At 32.5% G+C, this 19,936-nt stretch overlaps 1 protein-coding gene across 20 annotated transcripts in view; it reads right to left on the minus strand.

The window, feature by feature from the left end:
• LOC148628539 (single-stranded DNA-binding protein 3-like) overlaps positions 1-19,936 on the minus strand; it is a 73,541-nt gene that overhangs the window by 53,338 nt on the left and 267 nt on the right. For 18 of the 20 annotated variants that reach the window (XM_088589470.1, XM_088589417.1, XM_088589435.1 and 15 more), the window contains exons 2-6: positions 18,683-18,818; positions 18,201-18,273; positions 17,060-17,121; positions 8,362-8,446; positions 1,796-1,837 (exon numbers count right to left, since the gene is read on the minus strand). In XM_088589470.1, the coding sequence (XP_088445596.1) occupies positions 1,796-1,837; positions 8,362-8,446; positions 17,060-17,121; positions 18,201-18,273; positions 18,683-18,738 (318 nt within the window). In that variant the 5' untranslated portion in view covers positions 18,739-18,818. The remainder of the gene's footprint in view (positions 1-1,795; positions 1,838-8,361; positions 8,447-17,059; positions 17,122-18,200; positions 18,274-18,682; positions 18,819-19,936) is intronic. The other 2 variants (XM_088589391.1, XM_088589338.1) reach the window with 1 other exon arrangement.

A 19,936-nucleotide genomic window follows, 5' to 3' on the forward strand; every position in this document is an offset into this window, starting at 1 on the left:
CACATGAAGGGTTTATGACATAGACCACAGATCTGTAAATAAATACTAAATACAAAAAAGAAATTAAACGGAGTTGGTATCTCAAAACAACCAGTAAGAACTACAGAAAATCAAACTTTGAACATTGAACCCAACTATGGAAAATTCCAGAGAAATTATATAATCAATATACTAAGACAGAAACAAAATGTTTTATCTCTATCCCACTGGTTCCCCTAAATATGTTATGTACTGGTATATGAAGTGAGGAACCAAAAAGGGAAAGCTAAACTATTTATTTGTTTCCTTCAAAAACTATATGTATCTTTTATTTTAAATAAAGTAACAAAAGCAGGGGGTCTTATACAATATTATCTCATAATAATGATTAAATGTCATGGTCATTTTCTTTAAAGATCATTAAGGAGTGTAAAGTATAATTATACCCTTGGCAACAACAAGATGAAAATTGTTTTAGTGTGGCCTATCTTTTCTTGTACATTAATTTATCCTGTGACCTAAAACACAGGTATAGTACACACACTGTCTGATGATTTCTATTGCCCCAGTTTCTAAAAACAAGAAAATGTTTACAATTATCTTTTTTCTATTTAATCATGCCAATACCAGCTTAGTAATAAAATTTAAACCTCCTAATTCTTATTGGACAAAACTGAGAGATTTATACAAAAAATCCTTGGAGAACCCCAAAGTTCCCTCTTTTCTATTGATTTATCAAGTGAGTAAAGTTTCTATTCATAGTCCAACTTCAACCTGCTGAAAATCTGTAAACATTCTATTATTCATGCATGTATTTACATCCAAGGCCAAACCAAAATAAAAATGTCCCAAAAAAAAAAAATTCAATAAAATTTTGAAGCTGTCGAGTCAACCAAAATCATTGACTATTTTTATCACTATTTAGCAAATACCATTGTGGTTATTGGTAAACATTGGGTAAATAAACTGATATTTGAATTTTACAATGGTGTCACATTTAACCATTGAAGCATGGCACAGCAAATCTTTTTATCACCTTGTCCGACCCTTTACCTTTAAAAGATTTTTATCATGTACATAACCTTCTGCCACAAAATGTTAGTTAAAAATCTAAAATCATTCGCAAAGTATTCTCTCCAAGTTCCACATTATAAAAAACATATTTATTGCCCTTGTCTGGAGACAAAGACAGTGTTTTCTTCCAACATGTCCATATAACATCTGTATTGTGAACCACAACTCAAGGACAATCCAAAAGAATAGGAGACAATGAACAATAAAATTTAAAAGCATCATTTCCCGCTAAACCAGAATCTTTAAACTCCATTCATGAGGTGGGTTCTTAACTGTTTTCTACTCTACAGGTAGACCACAAGATACATTAAACATTCCATTCACATGTATAGATTCAATACAAAGAAAAGAATCACTTTCTGATTTGCCAAGCCTAGGGGTTCTGTTGAAGCCAAATAATAGAGATATGAAGAAAAATAGTTCAATGTACAATAGTATAACATTACCAGGCCTGTTACACAAAGCTTCTTTTTTTTTAAATATTGACCGAGTTCTAACAACTACGGAAAATCAAGAGAACATGACTACATGTATTTGAGCAAAGGAAAAGTTTTTATTTACTTCAGCTGCTTCTAAGAATAAATCAAATACTAGCAACAACCTACATGTATACATGTATGTACATGTGAAGTACCAAAGACATACATTTAGAACACAGAACCTCCAAAGACACAAGGGATGGGAACAGGACAAGTAAAAATGAAAAACTGGACATAAGAACTATTAATATACATGTACTTACGTGTGCCATACCATTGACACCATACCCTGAATTTACAAAACCCTGAAAAGACACAAAATAATGCAATTATTCCAAAAGGGAATCAAGCAAAAAAAGATTCATCATGATGGGTGGAATGAGCAAAGCAGAAAATGCAATATAAGCTTAAAGGATACAGAAACATGCAAAGCAAAGGAATGATAGGAGACAGTTCCTCCAAGACAGCCATTAATGGTACAGAATACCAACATTTGGAACACATGGCCTTTATGTATGTCCATAGAACATTATTTTTACCTGTAGTATATATTACATGTACATACATGCAGAAACAGTAGAGCAAGGTTTTTATAAGTACAGCCTATGAAAGAAGACTGCCAGAAACCAAACCTTAAAACCACAACATAAAAATAAATGGTAGTACATGAAAATGATGTACACATGTTTCTTAAATAGGATAAAATTTGGACCCAGGAAAATCCGCAAAAAGACAAAATTCAATCACAAAGTTATATCAAATGCTTGAAAGATCTCACAACATTAAAAACCAAACATCCACAATTTTGATACAAACGTCATCATTTATTAACAAACAGTGCATGTACATATTTTTTTTGTTTTGGACATACAAATAAAACTAGGAAGTCATGAGGGACATCCTTATATAAACAGTTTACTTCTGAAACCCGACACAATTAAATTGGAACCATTTCCTTGTCTGTGTAGTTACAAGTTAGACACATATTCCAAGAGACATAACAGTGCTTTCAACACACTGCAGGCAGAATCCTGGTGAGCCATAGAAGTAGCACCTGCTGATTTTGTTGTTGCTTTTTACTACTTTGCTTGTACCAAGAAACAGATGAAACTAATCATATTGAAAAATATGGGAGAAGTAGCAAAACCATATTATGAAACATGATTTTTCTATGATAAAGCTACAGTGCTGAACAAAGATGTCTCATTTGAAAATGGAAGAGATTTAACCTCTGACTTCCAGTCTAAAAAAAAGTTTTTTTGTTGCTTTTTTGGTTCAATCTCGTCATGACACTGATATAAAATTTAGTTATATACTCATACATGTACAAATACATGTATATATCCAACCTATAAGTACAATGTACATGTGTATTATGGAGTGCTTCAATTGTCTAAGAAGAACTGCATTGGTAAAACAGCTGACCATGGGCAATAAGCCAACATGATGTTATGTGGAAAACAAGAGTGGAATTCTCACACAGGTCAAACAACATTAAAAAAAGAATTAATACACCTGCCAATTTAATTTACCTAAAAATATCAAATACAGGTACACTAATTTGTTTGTTGCAAATAAAAAAGACCATAAGATGAAATATATTCCATCTTGACCTCTGATGTGTTTGTGATACTTACTTCCATGATCAGTGACAGACATTCATCACAGACAGACAGACATATTTTGTAATACCCTCTTTCACATTGATCAATATGATATAAGCAGATGTGTACATGACAAAATACATGTAGTATTGAATTTTTTTTTTATTATTTTAACAAGTACATGTACTCCGAAGATAAATTATGTAAGACTGAATATGTACAATTTAAAACCCTTAAGGAAAGGTAAGGGGTTAAAAAATAGAGGTGCCATTATAACTGAAGGAAGAGACACTGACAATTTCCAAGTAAACATTGAGACAGTACAAAACACATCCAAGGACACCAATTCCCCCATTCAAGTAAAGGAAAGAGACAGATGGCTTCCTAATGTCATAGGCAATTAATAAGTCTATCAAATCATCTAGACCCTAACAGAAAATTCCAGAATGCAATTTAACAATAACAAAATTCTCTGGTTGAAGAAAATATATAACAGGGCATAAAGAGGCCTTAGCCTCCAAGATGGAATATTTTGGGAGAGTTGGTATGTTTCATGTCAGGACTGTTGCACCTTGCTGTGAGAGAGATGTCACATTGAAATCAATAAACACTACACACAACATCCAATGTGTATAGATTTAAAGCTCACATATTGATTTTTAGCTTTAGAATATGTGCTACCATCTTTTTTAAACATCAAGGAATAATAAACCACCAACAAACCATGAAATATCAGTTAAAATCAAAGTTAAGTCAGTTACTGATGCTACAAATTTGTTTTCTCTCTACATGTACATAAAAGCATACAAAGATTAAACCAAGTGCTTCAAAGGGGTATAATCCTGATAAATGTAAAATTACCAATACAATTGATCAAGTAAAATTACGGAATTTATAGCCATGAACTAACAGTGGCCTCTACAATGTGAAACATTACAGTAGGCTTATACAGTGGAACCTGTTCAAACCAAACCCTAAACGAACAAGAAACCTGTCTAAACCAGACATCTGCAGAAAAGTCTTCATATAAGTATCAATGCATTTTTTCATATCTTTATCACCTGTCAAAGAATGGTTGCTTTTGACTGGTTTCAAGTTAAAGAAAGGGCTAGGCCTATCAGAAAAAAACTTAGCTAATTATGAACATCTTGTATGTGGTAAAGTATGTGGAAAGCAAAGTTAATGGTCTAATCTGCAGGGTTTGACATTAACTTTTTGTGATAGGTAGCTCACAGGACTATGTCATAGATAGTTAGGTAGTCCTCAAAATTTTTTGTGGTCCTGTTCTTAGGACTATTAGGTAGACACAGGACTACTGGACTACTGCTAATGTTGAACTCTGATCTGGACTCAAAATATTTTCTTTACAAACTGCTGTAATTAAAAATTCATATACCTGATTGCTTATGTTAGATACCATACTGAACATATTTTTGTTCATTATCAGCTCTAAAAAGGAAGTATTAACCAATAGGTACATTGTACCATTATGAAGTAGTTTGGCTGATGGCTTCTAGCTAACACACAATAATGTGTGATCTTCCTACTACATGTACATCTATACTGTCTATTTTTCAATTTAAGTGGCTACTCATTTCTAGGAATGATGATGGGTTTTCCAAAAATTTTTCTCTGGAAATACTGAATACCAGCATCATCATGAATATATTAATCTATGTTCAGCAAACAAAATACCAGAATACAAGTTAAGATCAATATCATCTTTTCATCCAATGCTTCGCATGGTGAAGCTTGATATGATTGTAGGGCATACATTGAAAATTTAGGACAAATATGGACACAACATTGAAACCTAATACAGCTCTAAATCATGATTGTGATTAAATGATAGACAAAATTCAGAATGAAAGAGGTCAAAAAAATTTAAATTTAAAGTTCATCCAAAATTAAAGTAAATATATATTTCTGACTTCTTTTTGGTCCTTTATTCCTGAAAGGTAGGGCTACAAATCTGTAATTCTACTAAAACCTTCCTTTTGTGGTGTGAGACTTATTACATGTAGTACAATATCATAGAGATCCATATTCTTATACTCATGTAATTTCCTAATAACAATAAAATGTTTGCTTCTGGTCCTTTCATCTTATTTTCCAATAGTAATAATTCCCAAAATCAATCCTAGCCTTACTTCTGTATTATAGAACCTTGTGACATATATCTCTGTACACTCCAGATTTAAAATGAACAGGGTTATGAACAGGCCAAAGTACTTTCACTCTGCCATATTTTTTGTGCCTGTCCCAAGTCAGGAATTCCTGACCTCTGGTATGTAGTTTCCTTTTCACTTTCAGTTTACTTTTATGTTGCTGGAGTATATAGGGCAACTATTTTGCTGTACTTGTATATAATGTTGATTCGGGGCCAACCTGCAGCCTGCACTGTGGAGTGAGGGTTTCCTCATCATTCTTTGAAGACCCACAAGTGGCCCGGAGCAGACATTTTTCATCCTGATGGGGGGTTGTCTCTTGACCTGGATTACATTCTTTTGATTACTGCTATAATCTTGGTTCTCTTGATTTTTCTTTGATGTATTCATCATATCCATTATACATATAAGACGTATATACAAATTTTAAAGGAAGCTTGCTTTTCACCCCTTTTTGGCCTCTTTTAGTAATGGTTATAACCAAAAACAACATTCCAAAATCTTCCTTTGCTGTATGGAACCGTTATGGGACAAATTCATAGAAATCTATACATTTGTATCTGTGCTATCCTTTGGCAATGTCGATTCCCTAAATCCAAAACAGTAAAAAAAACCTCCTAAATCCATCACAGTCTAACCATTGTAGTAAAGAACATTGTGGATCAGAATTGCTGATGTTTAAACCTTATGTTTACCTAGATCCTGCATACTGACACTTTATTTGGTACTTTTTTGTTTTTCCTCAAGACGATCATCAATTTGAAATTTACAAAAAAGTCCTGGACCTTTTACTCTTGAAAGTAAATTTGAACATTGACATTTTTATACCAAAAAAGAGATAGACAGCAAAGTTTAAGGATCTCAACTGTTGTTACAAACATCTGCATGTACTGATTTGAATTCATTTCACTGAAGGAGTTCCATATCAAAACAAAAACACATACCTGTATTGACATACCTGTATTGGCTAAAAAAAAACACAATGGAACTAGAACTATCCCTAGAGCAGTATGGAACTAATACCTCCCCTACATGTACGCATAATACTTTTAAGTTCATACATGTAACTTGTCAATATCAGAGATGTCCCTGCAATATGTAAAAGACAACATCTTCAGAATGTGAAGGCCATTCCACCAAGTTATGACCTCTCCAATCCCTGATGTGAATACATTGAAAGACAAACCATACTACAACTCTTTCTAGTGTATAATTCTAATGAACATAAAGAAGTGGGCTAAAAATTTCAATTTCAGCAATTTCAAATGTACCTTTAAACTAACTTTTTCCTTATTTTTACTAGTCCTTATAACTTATTACTAGTGTAGGAAATGGGGCTAGTGGCTAATAGCACAGACTGCAATGACAAGTCTTCAAGCTGGGCCGTTTCACTGAGCAGTCCACCCACCCTTTTTCAAGTGATGCCCTGTGCCCTTTTCCAATCTGAAATATTCTTTTTTTACAAAAATAATGAATTTTTTTATGCTTCATAATGATTGCCATTATGGTGAAATGTGATCACAGAAATATGATGAAACAGATTGATTAAAAAATAGTTTACAAGTTGTTGCCCATAAGTGTTATGAGAATTTGTCTGAAAGAGTACTTGACAAGTTGAGAGGAAGACAAAATTCTATTGTGTTTCATGTATTGTATTAATGTGTGAAAAAATAAAGTAAACATTTGATTGTAAAGTTTATTTCAAACATATGCTTTATTTGAAAACTCAACAGTGTGCCGAAGTGCCCTTTTTTTTCTTTTTTTACCCTTTTGAAACTAAATGATCCAATAACATATGAGGACAGTGAAAGTGTTAATGCTTTAAAAATCCCAATACATGTATACAGGATAATTACATGGCATTGCCACACTGCATTAAACGTACATATGTGTTGGAGTATTTAAAACACTTTAAAAATTGTGCTTGCAATGCACTTTTAAACTCAGTAACTATTATCTCAACAGGTTTAGTTTTGAAACTATGTACATGCACAACTATTCAAGAACTTTTTACACATGCTACATAAAAGTAGTTCATCATTTCACATGTGCATGTAGTTAAAAATTTCTCTACAATCAACCAATAGCTCTATTACCTTTTAAAATCTAATGTATGCAGGCCAGTGGCTTAAAATAGAATGATTTAGTTCTGTTAAGGCAAGACTGACTAAAGTCAGTCCATACTGAATCCACAGCGGAAGGTTGTGGCTTATAATCTAATGATTTTGTTCTCTTTAGCTAGACCTATGGCTTAAGATATTGGCAAAAAAAATTCTGAACCGTAAGCAGTAGAATATTTCAAATATGTCAAAATCTGAAATCATGACTTAAACATGAAAACAGGAAACAAAAACATCATCATACACAATGTAGTAAACCAAAAATAGATTACACATAACAACTGAAGACAAGGAAAAGAAGATATAACACAAAAAATTAAAGCATTAGCAATATGAACCAGTAGTGACATCAGGTGCTTCGGAAGGGTAAGTATGTCCTCTGCAAGCAGTACCCATCATATTGTACAGTATTGCAAGTGAGTATAATCCTATAATAGTCTAGCACCTGACACGAGGTGCAAAGAGGTCCTTTCAAAAAGGTCTAATGATTGTGTTATACTTAGGCCTCTGGTTTAAGATCTAATGATTTTGTTCTATTTAGACAAGGCCTCTGGTTTAAGATCTAATGATTTTGTTCTATTTAGGCAGGCCTCTGGTTTAAGATCTATTGATTTTGTTCTATTTAGACAAGGCCTCTGGTTTAAGACCTGATGATTTTGTTCCATTTAGACAGGCCTATGGTTTAAGACCTGATGATTTTGTTCTATTTAGGCAGGCCTCTGGTTTAAGATCTGATGATTTTGTTCTATTCAGGCCGTTTTATGTTCTCAATTTATAGGGAAACCTACAGAATAAGATTGGTTAAGACAAGTTTCTAGTTTTTAAGAGTTCGGCTAAGATATATTCCATAATACTTGTAAAAATTAAGTAATGATATTCCTTTCTTGCACTGAATAAATGACAGTTATGTGTACAGGTACATGTATGAGGTACTTACATAATCATGAAATGCTTTGGCTTCACTAGAATGATCACATGTGTCCCGTCGCTCAGGAGCTGCACAATATAAATCCCAAAATACACTGAAATAAAAAAGAAAGAAATATTATGTAATATTCAGAGAAGATGCAAGAGACATACAATTAAACATATTCAGTAAAGGAAAGGTTTGAATAATCTTGATTTGACTGATGTTCTTTTAGTCAAACATTCTCTTCATGAACATGTATAGAAAACTTGGTATGGACCATATTTACTGGTACATGTATCATGGTGGCTTGGTGTCCACAAGAAATTTATTTTACCAGTAAGATTTGCCACTGTGTTCAAAATTTGTAGATTTATTTCATAATAGACCAAGAGCAAATTTTCATGAAATTTTCTATTAAATGTATATAAAGTAACTGAAATTTAGTGCAGACCTACATAATTTTTCATAGACAATGTCAATGGGTCAACCACTAATTTTCAACTTTGTTGCCATCATGCATGGAAGCAATAACACATTCCTCGTGTTGCTGAATCTGAATTCAGAATCTTCCAAATCTGCTCATCCTTTTTGCAAAAAAAATCTAGCAAGTAAAGTCTGACTGGACTTCTTTATTTAAGAAATACTAATTTTACTACAAAAACTAAATATATTTTCTGCTTTTGTACTTTATATTTTAGCAGCTTTATTCTCTTGAACAAAGTATATGCCTTGTCCAAAGAAAGTGAACAATGTGAACAAACATGTGGATCAGATACTGTACATGTACATATAAATATGTAAATTCAAGTAGCATGACTTAAATCCTGTAACAAAAAAAAATAATGGCATCCTGTTCATATCATGCAACTCTAAAAACCATCAGGATTAAGATTATAGATGAGATGAATTAAACCAATGCATTTTGAAAATCTCCCCATGTTCTAGAATCCTGGAATTAACCATTCAAAATCTAAATACTTATGATAACATTTGGAAGCATTGCTTATGACAAACTAATCAGAATATAACTGCAAAATATGTATATATATATATATATACAATGTATATATCTCTCAAAAGACACATGTACAAATATCTCACAGCCATCAATACATCCATCCTTTGAAAAATGCCCCACAACTGCAAGAACATATACCAAATAAAAGGAAATCATTGAAATTTTGATCTAATACTATGTTACTTGATTTTAAAGTTTGACAACTTCCTTCACAGGAAAAACAGAGAGAAGTATCCAAGTCATGTTAAACACACAACATCAAAATCCAATGACATAAATAATTTAACCTCAACAGTTTTAACAATAATAGGTTTATTCACTTATGTTCGCCAGCAACAAAGAAGTCACAGATAACAGGGATTTTACTGTGACCTTCACCACAATACAAAAGCAATCAGATAATCAAGATTCTACTGTAAGTTAAAGTTGGGACAGTGTCAGGTTTTACTGCCAAGCTCAACCATTGACTATTGCCGATATGCAGGTGTAGTAAAGGATTCTGGTTGGATCGCTGAGGAAAGCTGAAAATTATCGCAGCTCTAAAATCAATACTATCACAAAATCAATAGTCTTCCTTAACCACCAGATTTCTACGGAAAGCCCTGCAGGCCATATCAACTCATCCATGTCCCTCATACATAATACATACTAAGTTAAATTTTGTTCAATTCTTTGAAATTGTTGTCAATATAATTGATTAACATTATCTACAACCATTAATGGCCATAGACACCACAAGAGTATTGTTGAAAAAAAGACATAACTGACCAACATATTTCAACATCAACTTTTTAAAGTAGTAAGAATTGTTTATAGATGCATCCTGACTTAAATATATTTATGACCTTAACCTTAACCTTTGAACCAAAATCTGAAGAATTTTTTTTAAATTCAAATGGGAATAAAAACTACTGTTAAACTGGCTATATACATGCACAAATTCATTCAGGCAAAATATCTAAACATTTCCAAAACCAGTCACTTCTTTTGAAAAAATATGGGCAACTAAAATATTAAAATAATTTTTCTTCTATACAATCTAAAAGTTTCACAAATACATTGTACTGCGTACAGTTACAAATGTAGTTTCTTATACATTATTTTATAGATAGCAGTGATTCTTTGATTGTTCCCAGTGTAATTTTTTTCGATAATTCGCACATTTAAATAAATTTCACTCTAGCGCTTTCTCCCACCAAAACGTCACAACACGAGTATCAACAAAAAAAAATAGTAGAAAAATTTTTTTTTTTATTTATGTTGAAAATAACAATGAATAATGGAGGAAATCTATATAATAAATAGGATAATCAATTGGTTATCGTGAAAAACCAAAATATGATCACTTGTGCCAAGAACACATTTAGATTTAACTCGTGCACAGAACAAGTTCCACACACTCGTTAAATCTAGGCATTTTTCGACACTCATGATCATATTTTGGTTATTCACTCTTTCCAATTGATTATCCTATTATTCATTTCTTAATTGTTTTAATGGTTATTTACAATGTACATGTGATTCATCTTTACATGTTTTTAGAACCCTTCTTTAAAATCCTGTAAAATTCTTAACTGGGTAAGATAGATTAAAGAGGAAGAAGGAGGGTGTTCTGACCATTAAAACACAGGTCCCCTTAATTATTATTCTCATCAGTAAAGGGACTGTGGGTTCATTAAGGATTAGTAGAAGTGGCCATTTATAATGATTTTCAGTTTCAATGGACTATTCTTTCATATTCTTTGTAAAAATATTTGATTTTAATGGGACATTTTCAGCTAGAATGTAATATAAGTTGTAAGCTCTTAAGTGAGCATCTAAGGTTATTTTGACAGTCAGTAGATTCTGTAGGATGGTGATGCATTAGTGGAATCCCTTCAACAGATCTACGGACAGTCTTAATACAGGAGCTTATAACATTTTTGTACAATTTTGCTTATCTAATTATCGGGAAATAAACTAATCTTTGTATCAAACTAAATTTCTTTTTAGTTTTTTGGAAATTATTAGGTAAATCTGTCTTTGTCACGACATTCAAATCAAATTGCTTTAAAGTGCTATATTAGTCTCAACTTCATTTTCATTCGTGGATACATTTTCCGTTTATAGTCATTTGCATATGGTTTATTCCAATATTTTCATCAATGAATAGTTTCATCCAATCACGAGAGGTCAACATAATGCAAAATTGTACAATAAATGTTGTATGGCCCTCTCTAATTCCATTCACTGCTCAATGCAGCAAGTGTGCATTTTTTTCTTACTTCTGAATAATAAAGACCTATTGCCCTGACAATTACATGTAACATAACAATTTTCAAAATTTTATTGAATATTTTCACAGATTGATTAGTGAGCTATAAAGCATTAACACTTATCGATATGCATCTTGTCTGCCAATGTTTTGTAAATACATTGACACTTAGTGGATAAACAGGAAGTGCATACATAACAGACCTACTACTTTAAAAGAGTACAAATTTTACCACAGATACAAAAAATGTATATGAAAGGGAATATACTATAACTTAATTTGATTATCATTGGTTTTTCAAAAGGTACCTAAAAGACTTATATTTTACCATCAAATGGAACTGAATAGATTGAATACTGCGTGTATTCAAATGGAATACTTTTTGCCTCATGTTCTGAGCTGTTCAGACTGTCAGTCTGATTGATAAATTCACTTATTCATTCTAGTCCAGACGAAGTCCAGAATAAAGTACAGGTCTCATTAAACTATGAAATTATGGATTACAAAATTTAAGTGCTTTCTTTCACCATAAATTAGAGAAGCACCGTTTAGTCAAACAATGTAGCACTTCCAATATCCCTAAATTATTGTTCAGTTACCATAATAAATTCCAGCCAAAATTACAAAACCAAAAAAAATGGAAACAGTCAAGCCAAGGTTTGGATTCATTGAAAGTTCATTGACCTCAGTCCTGGAACTTTCATATTTACTTTTACTCTTATTTAGGACTTTTTACTTTCTTCTGGTGGACCTTTCATTTAAGATACAAAGAAGTCCAGTAAATTTCAACCCCTGTTGCACGAGTAACTCCTAATAACTAACTAATGTTTACTGCTGTTTAAAATCAAAATCAGAAACTTTCAGGAAGAATCAAAACATTATTTACTAAGGTAAGCAAACAGCACCCTTTATAGACTAAACCACTGACGTCTCACCATTGGTGTTAGTATTGCCCTTCCTTTTATAGACTAAACCACCGACGTCTCACCATTGGTGTTAGTATTGCCCTTCCCTTTATAGACTAAACCACTGACGTCTCACCATTGGTGTTAGTATTGCCCTTCCCTTTATAGACTAAACCACCGACGTCTCACCATTGGTGTTAGTATTGCCCTTCCCTTTATAGACTAAACCACCGACGTCTCACCATTGGTGTTAGTATTGCCCTTCCTTTTATAGACTAAACCACCGACGTCTCACCATTGGTGTTAGTATTGCCCTTCCCTTTATAGACTAAACCACCGACGTCTCACCATTGTGTTAGTATTGCCCTTCTCTTTATAGACTAAACCACTGACGTCTCACCATTGGTGTTAGTATTGCCCTTCTCTTTATAGACTAAACCACCGACGTCTCACCATTGGTGTTAGTATTGCCCTTTTTCAAAAACTACACAATCTTCTTAAATTGAGAACACAATATCCGTCATTTCTTTTCTCATAAGGGAAATTTTGAATAATGATGAAAATATTGAAATTCTTAAAAAAAGGAGCTCTTTGAAAGTAAAATTTTGAACAGAAAAAATATCTTCAGCACTCAAGACCACTGTATGGGAAACAATTGATCTTATTTTGGATCATTTTAAAGCCATTTTTTAAACATATTATGGTGATTTTTTTCAGTAGGGGAAACTGCCTTATTTAGGAGGTAATTTAAAGAAAACAAATACACTGCCATCATGACCAAATAAAACAAGGTAAAAACAGAAAGTTGAATGTGTCAAAGAGACAACCTAACAGTAAATCATTGATTAATTGAATGATTATGGTTTTACATCCTATGACAGATATTTAATGCATTTCAGGTTGAGAACAACTGACCAATAGAACAGACCCTGCTTTATACTAGACAGACATGCTGAGCTGAACTTTATTGCCAAACAGTGTAACAAACATACATGATAGAGAAAAGAAAGAAACCAAAAGTATAGGAGAAACGCTAAAAGTCAACATCTCTTTGAGTGATTTTCCATTGTAATCTTGCTTGTTATCAAATGAAATTTTCTATTCAAGCTATTCCTGCAAGTTGCACAACTAAAGAAATATCCAATGACTCAAAGAAATGTTATATTTGAGGAAGTAAAAAAAAAAATATTTTGCATATGCTGACAACTGACACAATATTCATATTTGTACATTTTTTTTAATACATATGTAATTGACACTGTAAAAACAATTACTTGTCACTCTGAATATGCTTTCAGATGTATACTTAAAATAAAAAGTACATGTATATTTGAACATATTGTAAATGTAAACTGAAATTTTCAGACAAGCAAAACTACAAATGTCCTTTATGGCTAATATAATCCAATGCAGTACGTATTTCCAACATGAATGAACTTCCTTTGGCATCAAAGGAAAAAATTACATGAAAAACAAGAAATCATATTTTTACCTATCTTATCATACGTCATGCCAGAGCTTGCCGAAACTACGGAAACTTTTTGTATCGCGCTAGAACTCTAACAAATAGGCTTCATGAACAGGGTTATGTTGCTACAAGATTGAAGTCCTCACTACAAGTTTTATGGTCCTCATCATGAACTTGTGGATCGTTATGGTGTATCCATCTGCACCATGAAAACTGATTTATTCAACAGGTCATAGTTTTCCTTTCCTTGTTTGTCTACCCCAGACTTGACTTTTTATGAGCAACTCGACAGGTGTTTCTAGAAAAGCAGAGGATGCTTACCCTACCGGTACACCTGGTACATGCTCCCAGTTTTTAATGGAGTCAGAGTTGCTCATTTGCTTTTGTTACTTTGTATGTATGATTTTAGTAACTTTTGTTCTTTGTTGTGTATGTCTGTTTTCCATGTCTGGTCTTCGTCCTTGGATTGCATTCTTTTGATTACTGCTATGGCCTTGGTTCCCTTGATTACTCTTAAAATAGTCATCTAACAGAACACTGTACAAAATTTTGTTAGATTCCTGAAGTGATTATTGGAAGAGATTTGGACAATACTATGTCAGAAAACAAGCTCAGCAATACTCACCTCCATAGCCAAATCTTGTCAAAATGCATAGTTTCATAATAATACAGCGATTAATAGACAATGTAATGTTGAACAGATAGACTGACTGAAACCTTCATGCATGCATGTTTACATATATGCTCCCCTTAACTTAATATATAGGGTTGGAGGACTAATTAGTACACCTTCTACAGTGCTTGATCCCATTAGTTAATGACTTAAAACTTTAATTCCTTAAATTCAATACATATTTTAATTTTATGTCCAAAAATTGAATGTTAAGCAAAAGCTCAATACAATTAAAGAGTCCATACAACAGATAAAAGGACTATGACCTACAGCATCAGTTTTCTCATAAAAAGGGTGGAAATTGGTGGAAACGTTTGAAAAAAGACAAATATCAGTAACTGGATTTGAAAAAGCAGAATTCTACTAAAAAGCACATAAAAACAATCATGTCCAGTTTTATGCTATCTATGGAGATTTGTTGGTGTGGTTCCAACAGTGATACCCAGAAGTCAAAAGCAATGAGGACAGTGACTACTAGTATACAGGTGCATGTACATAAAAACTGTATATTTACTAGAAGTAAACCAATGTTCCATGGAACAAGTTTACAAGGTTCAGTACACATCATACTATGTAGCTTGGAACCAATCATAATTCCATGGGTTAATGACCCCTTAGTTGAATTACCAATGGGTCAGAGAAAAAAATTGGGTGAAAAAGGAGCACTTTACTATGTAGTTCAATGCAGACAATTGATTCAATTCTATGAGTCTATTTTAAGTTTGACAGGGGATTCGATACATACTGACAGCTTCCCTCCAAAATTATCCCTCAATATGTACAGCAAAAATATTGTGGTAATGGAAGTGTTAAATTATTACAAAAAGTAACATACATGTACATGTATAAAGGGAGATACAATCCACCTGTACATCACGATCTTTTCAGTTACAATCCGGAAATCAATACTAGGTTTTACAATTCTGATCTGATTCCTCCTTTAGATTAACAAGTAGCCAAAAATGGAGTAATGACCCCTAAAAATTGTGTTTCTCAATCACCAACTGATTTATCTGTTATTTTGAACACTTAAAGATTTGCTTATAGATGTGACAGCGTAATTTTTTCATAATTAATTAAAATGGTAATGAAATAATACTAACAAAACAAGTCTGTAAAAATCATGATACAAATCAGATCTTCACCAAAGTACTGTGATATGTATTGGATTGTGGCAGGGTGGAATCATTACACCCTAACATGTATCTATTCTTATACAAGAAATAGATGATATCCATGCTCCTTTCAAAGAAACCATTTAGGAAACCCCAAAAGTCATAAAATTATAGGTGGTGCGAAAATATATTAACTGATGAAGAATATGGAAAAGTCCCATCAAATTCCATACAGCCGTTTCAAAGGAATTCTATATTACAAAATGGACCCCAATAGTTGACAACTGATGTAGTCAACGTTTTACATTGGGAAACCCTAAAAGTTAACTAAGATGGAAATGCTATATATGAAGTGCACAATGGCAGTATCTGATAAAGAATATGCATTTTCATCTTATTCCAATAAGCAGTTTCTAAGGAGTCACAGATAGAAACTGGGACATAGACAAACAGAAAGCTATAACAACGGTTTACTGTAATTAACTGATACTACATATATATCATGTATCAAAATTTAGGGCATTTAACACTTCCAATTAGCAAATAATCTTACACTCCTTATTGTCCTTATTTATAATATGCATCAAGTATAGAAAGCATGAGGAAGCTTTACTATATAGTTCCTGATATTGAAACCATGTGAATGTGATTAAATTAAAAAAAATGTTAGGTGGAACATACATGTACATAAGTGAACAGTGTCTAGCAATGCTCTCTCCATGTACATATTATGTTATGCTGTATAGCCAGTTTCCATCAGCTGTGAATTTCGACACCTAAGTCTAATTTAACTCAAAATGCAACAGGAGCACAATGTAAAAATGCATGGTGAAAGCCTTTGGAAAACAGAAGAAAGCCGGGGTCAGATGAGAGATGAAAACTTCATATACATGTAAAAAAGTATGTGTAAACAGAACAGTGCATGTACTGCAGATAAATGAAATATTGACTATGGGTCCATGTCAAATAAAGTTTACATCAGGGAAAGATATTTGTATGCTTGCCAGGTAGATTTCTGTTGTCGGAAAGCTTAGTTAGTAAACTGGTAAAGTTTGGAATTACAAGGATATTCATCCAGGATTTTTTGTTTATATGAAGCATGACAGAATGACAGGACGAATGTAACCCACATACAATTTTCATTATTTGACACTTCCAAAAAAGCATCCATTATCTTCAACTATCATACGGTTTCATCTCCAAATTCATTTGTGAGGAAGGTTTTTTATATACCTTATTCTTCCATTCTCTAATGACATACAATATCAAAACCAGAAAAGATGAGTACTTACCACCACCAAGAATGTAGAAACCCCGGTGGTTCTCCTAATGTTATGTTTTTCTCCCATCGTATCTGAAAAATGAAGTGAATTAATTGTTTTCAATGTCCATTAAATAATAACATTGAATATATCGACCCCATTTGCCAAATTATAAATGTAACAGAAATATTATCAAATCAACAATGATAAAGCATGACTGCATGTTTGAAATTGAATATATAATTTAGGATAAATATATAAGCACTTAAAATAAGTACATGGACAAAATCTGATTTGAAGGAACCACTGGAATATATGGTTTAATTGGTGCCTGACATTTCAGTATCATTTTTGTAACTATCAGATTAAGAATACTTGAGCATTCTCAATAGATAAACAGATGTGAATTGTGTTGAAGAAGTGTTGAATTTTTCTTTGTTCTGCAATATTTTTTAAACACTAGTGTTTTTGTATATGCCTACAATTAAATTGAACAACTTTTCAAATCAATTGACTAGGTTAATTTCACGTCTTTTGACAGACATTCCATGCATTTCAGGACATGAAAGTTGGATCAATAGACCCTGCTTAGTACTAGTTCAACAGGCTTAGTTGGATTTTTATTGTGCTAGTTCAAAGAAGCAACAGCCTGGCGGTTAGCATGTCACTCCATTGAAATACATTAGAATGACTCTGAGACAACCATCATCACTCTATCTCTTTCATGTATATGCTATATATCTGGGAAAGAAGCACTGACTGCCAAGTTTTTTATTTTTAAGTCTTTGACCAGTATGACTGTGGGGATCAATTTATCAGAGTACCACCTTTTAATAATAAGGTTTGAAGTTTGCTTTTCTATTTTGTGTTTCTGGAATTTTATTTAGATGTAATTGCATGATGTTGTACATATACAATACATGTACACTGCCAAATAATATCAACTTTATTTGTATAACCTTAGAAACAGGCTGATCACAGGGGTTCCTTGAATGATTCTGACCATTTTACAGCAAACACAAATGAACTGGATGATTTTAGCCGTATACCTTTCCTCTCATTATACTGAAATACATGCATATTAAAACAATAGAATACAGACGGGGGTGGGGGGGGGGAGTGTTTTCCATGTGTACCAACTTGACTGCACATAAATTAGTAAAAACTTTACCTCTGACAAAAATGTCTGTGCACTTTTCTGTGCTCCAACATGTAACAAATATTCATATACATATAATGCTAACCTGAAAGTAGAAAGATATTTTATTGTGTAGTCTGGTTCATCAGTTTTCATTGATACATGTATTACAAACTGTCCACAGGAAGTTGTGATATTTTGTTGTTTACATATTGTTTACAATGAAATTCGCGACGATTCATCAGGAAAAATTCTTTCATTGCATGCTTACTCGCTTACAACAATGAAATTGAAGACATTTTAGTGTATTTCGTTAAAACATCTGATAGTATTGTTGCAAGTTTAATAACCGGAAGAGCCATAGAATACACAGCGAATGGGGCATCCCCCGAGCACAGGTGGAAAACGCTCCACTTCACGAAGTATAAACGAAATTGCCAGAGACTCGGTCAAGCGTTTGCAGAGAAATTCATAGGCATGCTTTCAAAAAGAGTAACAAATCCAAAAAGACTTACTTTTCTCTTGCTTGAGCATCCGAAGGAACCGTTGATCCTTTCCCCTTGGCGTACATGCTGGGAGCTGAACTGTCACGCACCTGTCAAACCATCAAGGACGACACTGACCCCGTCGTTATGGCAACATCAAGTTAGGCTGTCCAAAGACATGTTTTGATTAGTCAGATATTTTTAGAGCATCGGAGGATCTAGAAACCGATTGACTAAAACTAGTGTGTTACAGCGACAAAGAGTGTTTGGCACAAAGCCAGATAACAAAAGACGTATATTTCTCTACGAAAAAAGTTCGATTCAATGAACTGCTGAAATATTATGTTTGTTTATAAAATCGAAAACTTCTAAATAATAAATTTGTCTGAAAATAAGTAACCTGGTAAAAAGAAAGGCAGAGTTATGAAGTTAAATGCGTTGAAAAAAATACTTGTGAATATCATCATTTTTAATCAATGAAAATTTGTTTGTTCATTTAAATTTGTTTTCTTGTCAATTTTAATCACAGTTATTGAAAAAGTCATTTGAACAGTTTAATGAAGCCTTTTTAAGATCGGAATACGCTAATTTATTTTTTAACCAATATACATAAACCATGACACAAATGTTAATTTAATTCAACTTTATCAAAAGAACTTCAAAAACAAACATACATGGTATAATACTTAATTTATATTTTGTCAAGATCAATATGAAACGGCCCAGTCCAAGTTGAAAACAAATGATTTGTTTTTTTACTATTTAGCGCATTTTTGCGTAAAATGCATCTGCAGAGGACACAGACTTGCTAGATAATTTTTTTTAATAACTTATATTAATTTTAATTATCTAATTGTTTTTACTATTATTATTATTATCATCTAAGTTTTCTTCATTAAATATGCTTATTAAGTATCTAAAATTTCTCTTTAAACTCTATGTTGTAAACGTGGTCAATAATGTGTATGCAAAAAATTTTAAATAATAATGTGATATAGAGCTGACCTATTTACAAGCAAGTTAACTCAATAGATATGGGGATCTAGAAACTCTTGTTTTGCTACAGAGGTTACACAAAGGAAAATTAAAATAAAAGGAAGATGATAAATATGAGTTGAAAAATAATGTTTAATATTTTGTTTAAAATCTGTCCTAAACATACAAACAACAAGTTTTGATGCTAAATAGGTGCATTTTTAAAAAACCACTGAAGAAAAATTAAATTATTTAACCTATACTTGGGCCTCACAACAAATACACAACATCGATCGACCTGTATTTTGT

Source organism: Perna viridis, chromosome 1 (assembly GCF_037379345.1).
Source record: "Perna viridis isolate PV_CMFRI_1.1 ecotype Kerala chromosome 1, ASM3737934v1, whole genome shotgun sequence".
In the NCBI taxonomy this organism is placed as follows: Eukaryota; Metazoa; Mollusca; class Bivalvia; order Mytilida; family Mytilidae; genus Perna; species Perna viridis.